We start from the raw sequence: 4,104 nt of genomic DNA, 5'->3' as shown, positions 1-4,104 counted from the left end.
GTCGTGCAGCCCATATTTCTCTCTCCTCATACCATATCCGAACCTCATATGTGAAATGAGAATGTGGCCACATTCTCGATCACTAGACCGGCCAACTCGAAAGATAACGCACGATCCTCTATATGTACACTAACTTGAATATGGACTCACTCACTCGAAAAACCCAAATTCGATTAAACTCAAAAGAGGGACTCACTCTGATACGACCCTAGACCCTACAACGACGGGGAAGCCACATTTGGTCGATGAGCACGACAACATGGAACCGGATCAGTCAGAGGTTGAGAGCATCGACACAACGGACGTGGAAAGTACAAGGATGCCGAGCAGTTCGAGCAAGAGCCGCAAGTCCAAGAGGAACAGGTCGAAGCCTGCGAAATTCAAAGATTATGAGTGCTAGATACAGATCAATATTTTGCTGTTATTTATTTTCCTTATGCATAATTATTTTTATTTCCTTTTGAACAATAGTATTTTTGGTAGCTAGAATTTATAAATCTTTTCGGGTTTTCTTCTTGATTCTTTCCCGAATCGTAAGAGTCGAATCAAGCAGGGTCCGGACTCTATATAATAGAGTCCATTAGAGAGTCAAAATCATCGAGAATTGAGAAATAAAACGTTCTTTTCTCGAAACCTTGTTTCTCTCCAAACCCTAGTTGCTGCTAGGGCTTGTTCTTGTTTTCTTTCATACAAACGTGTGCTCATTCAAAACCGATAGGACTAAATATCCTATCATCTGGTGCTTGCATTGAGCCCTCTTCTCCCGACACTCTACGATGTCTACTTCCGGTACGACGAACGACATGGAGGACCCACCGTCTAAATACACGGTGGAGGAATTGGGTCAGATGATGTTTGACGCAAATATCCGTCACGCCGCTCTAGATAAAAAGTTGATGTCACAGCAATGCGACCTTGAGGGTTTTATGCGCCGTCAAGAAGCGACGAACAGAAAAATAGAGGACAGCCTTGCCCTCTTGCTTGACCCCGGTCACGGTCACCATACCAAACCGCCGGACCGCCCCCCTAACACGACCGCCACTCGTGGCTGGCACCCTCCGCCATCGATCCTTCAGCCGCCACACGGTGTTGTGCCAGAACCCTTAGTGAAGGTCAAGCCGGAACCGCCCCGTTTTAACGGGGAAAACGCACCCGATTGGATTCGAAAAAATCCAAAAATATTATAATCACTACTTCACACCGCTGCATGATCGGATCTATCTTACATCCTATCTGTTCGACCACCCGGCTTCGAGTTGGTTGACATATTGGGAGGATAACTGCAGGAACAGAACTTGGGACGAGTTCCTAATAGCGGTCAAGCACCATTTCGACCCCGATATCTACATCGATCACTTGGGAACCCTTGCTACTCTGCGACAGACAGGATCAATTGAAGCCTACCAAACGGCCTTCGAGGACACTATGCAGCGTCTCTCCAACGTATCAGACGATACCCTTATGTCTCTGTTCATCGCTGGCTTGCGAGACCCAATCAAGAAGGACCTGCTAACAAGGCGACCCTCATCCCTGAACGAGGCATTCGCCCTAGCCCAGCAGGTGGCGGCTTGTCAGATTCTCCTGACCGGAGCACCCCCCACACCCAAATCAAGCTTGCAGGACCGTGAGACCCGCCAACGGAACTTCTCTTCGGGACTCTCTACCACGGTGCAACACCGCCAGGGGCAAGCCCCGCCTGGACAGAACCGCCCACCCTACCCGATTATCAAGGTGTCCGCGGCTAAACGGGCAGAGAAACAGAGGAAAAATGAGTGCTATTACTGCCCAGAAAAATACACTCGCGACCATGTGTGTAGTAAGAAGTTCTATGCCTTGATCGGCGAGGATGATGAGGAATTTTTGGATGACCCGAACGAAGAAACCAACACTGATCTGGATGGTGAAAACATGGTAATTACAGGGGATGTGTCGAGCATTCACATGGTCAACCCAAGACTTAAACCTCGTTCAATTCGATTGCTGGGAACAATTAATGGCAAGACGGTGAACGTGCTGATTGATCGCAGCAGCACACATAACTTCATTAAGCCCGCCGTCGCTGAACAGCTAAGTCTCCCTGTGCTTTCGGTTAATCCTTTTCGTGTTTTTGTGGGTAACGGAGCCTCACTCCGTTGTTCGTATGCTTGTGTTCATACCCCTATTGCCTTGCAGGGACACGCTTTTGAAGTTGATCTATATATCCTCCAAGTGGAGGGACCTGACGTCATTTTGGGCGTCCAGTGGCTGCAAGAGCTGGGCGACGTCACTAAGAATTACAAGGAGCTGACTATGCGGTTTGAATTGGGTGACAAACAAATTTTCCTCCAGGGTGAAGGTTCACCACCACGGCAAATATCTTATCATGGGTTATTTTCACTCTTAGCGCATTAGGATGACTGCGACCTATTTGAAGTTGTAGCTGCCGATCAGCCGACACCCGACCCTCCGTCCCCAGATCCCCTTCCGTTCGTTGACCCTGTTCTGGGGGTGGTCCTGGCCAAATTTCAGCCGGTGTTCGCGGTTCCAACGGCCTTACCTCCGGCACGTCGCTGGGACCACCGGATCCATCTGACTCATCCAAACCGCCCGATCAACGTCCGCCCATACAGGTACCCATACTTCCAGAAGACAGAGATTGAGCGACTAGTTCAGGAGATGCTCGAGCAAGGGGTTATTCAACATAGCACGAGCGCATTCTCCTCTCCCGTCCTGTTGGTCCGTAAGAAAGACGGCACTTTCAGATTTTGTGTCGACTACCACGCGTTGAACGCAGCTACTACACCGGATCATTTCCCGATCCCCACGGCAGATGAATTGTTTGATGAATTACATGCTGCGAGGATATTTACTAAGTTGGATCTGCGGTCCGGTTATCACCAAATACGCATGCAGGTGGATGACATCCACAAAACGACCTTCCGTACTCATGATGGCCACTTTGAGTTCCTCGTCATGCCCTTTGGTTTGACCAACGCTCCCTCAACTTTTCAGGCAGCAATGAATGGTGTTTTTAGCCGTTCCTACGGAAGTTTGTCATTGTTTTCTTTGACGATATTCTGGTCTACAGCAGCTCTATTCAGGACCACGTGGGACACCTTTCTCAAGTCCTCACTATTCTTGCTGAAAATTGCTTCTATATTAAGTTATCCAAATGCTCTTTTGGAGTCAACACCATCGAATATTTGGGGCATATTATTTCAGCTGGCGAGCTTCGAGCAGATAAAGCCAAGATCGAGGCAATGGTTGCCTGGCCCACCCCCACCACGATCAAGCAACTCCGAGGTTTCCTAGGATTGACGGGCTATTATCGGCGTTTTGTCGAAAATTATGCAATGATTGCGAGCCCACTTACTGAGCTTCTGAAGAAGGACGCCTTTCGGTGGTCCACCAATGCGACCAACAGTTTTGTAGCACTCAAAGCAGCGATGAGCTCGGCTCCGGTGCTACGTCTGCCAAATTTTGAGATCCCTTTTGTCATTGAGACTGACGCCTCGGACTTCGGTGTGGGTGCAGTTTTGTTGCAGGAGCATCACCCCATTACCTATTTTAGTAAAAAATTGGGGCCAAAACGTCGCCTCTCTTCTACATATCATAAGGAGTTATACGCGATCGTCGAGGCTGTCCAAAAGTGGAGACAATACTTGTTGGGTCGGGAATTCATTATCCGCAGTGATCAACGCAGCTTGAAGGAATTAGTTGTCTCAGGTCATTCAAACACCCAACCAACAGTTCTACATTCGAAAACTGATGGGTTTCAAGTTCCGAATCGAGTACAAGTCTGGTGCGTCGAATCGTGTCGCAGACGCTTTGTCACGAAGAGGGGATGATGACGCTGACGAGATGGCGTCGGTATTGACTCTTTATACACGACCATCACCTACGATATGGTCCACGATCCGGGCCGAGAATCAATCTATCCAAGAGCTGATCGATCTACACAAGTCTGTTGCAGACAAGTCAGCTTCGCCTCATTTTACAGTAGCAGATGGGATTTTGTATTTCAAGCGCCGGATTGTTCTTACTCGGGATTCAGCGGTTTTAAGGGATGTTCTGGTAGAGTTTCATGAATCCCATACCGCGGGCCACCCGGGTGTTCGACGTACG

The 4,104-nt window shown here is 48.7% G+C and overlaps 1 protein-coding gene across 1 annotated transcript; it reads left to right on the top strand.

Moving 5' to 3' along the window:
- Positions 1-259: 259 nt before the first annotated feature.
- On the top strand, positions 260-3,291 carry LOC125206318. Its single transcript, XM_048105590.1, has 4 exons — positions 260-363; positions 1,287-2,088; positions 2,173-2,335; positions 2,420-3,291. Exons 1-4 carry the CDS (start codon positions 260-262, stop codon positions 3,289-3,291), a joined length of 1,941 nt encoding a protein of 646 aa, XP_047961547.1.
- Positions 3,292-4,104: the final 813 nt, after the last annotated feature.

Source organism: Salvia hispanica, chromosome 2, assembly GCF_023119035.1.
Source record: "Salvia hispanica cultivar TCC Black 2014 chromosome 2, UniMelb_Shisp_WGS_1.0, whole genome shotgun sequence".
Taxonomy (NCBI): Eukaryota; Viridiplantae; Streptophyta; class Magnoliopsida; order Lamiales; family Lamiaceae; genus Salvia; species Salvia hispanica.
This window is presented reverse-complemented; position numbering and strand designations above follow the sequence as displayed.

Coding starts and splice junctions, on each gene's coding strand:
- LOC125206318 (XM_048105590.1), top strand. CDS start 260: ATGGAACCGGATCAGTCAGAGGTTGAGAGCATCGACACAACGGACGTG. Junction 364..1,286: donor CGCAAGTCCAAGAGGAACAG/GTCGAAGCCTGC, acceptor GGATAACTGCAG/GAACAGAACTTGGGACGAGT. Junction 2,336..2,419: donor AATTTTCCTCCAGGGTGAAG/GTTCACCACCAC, acceptor TTGAAGTTGTAG/CTGCCGATCAGCCGACACCC.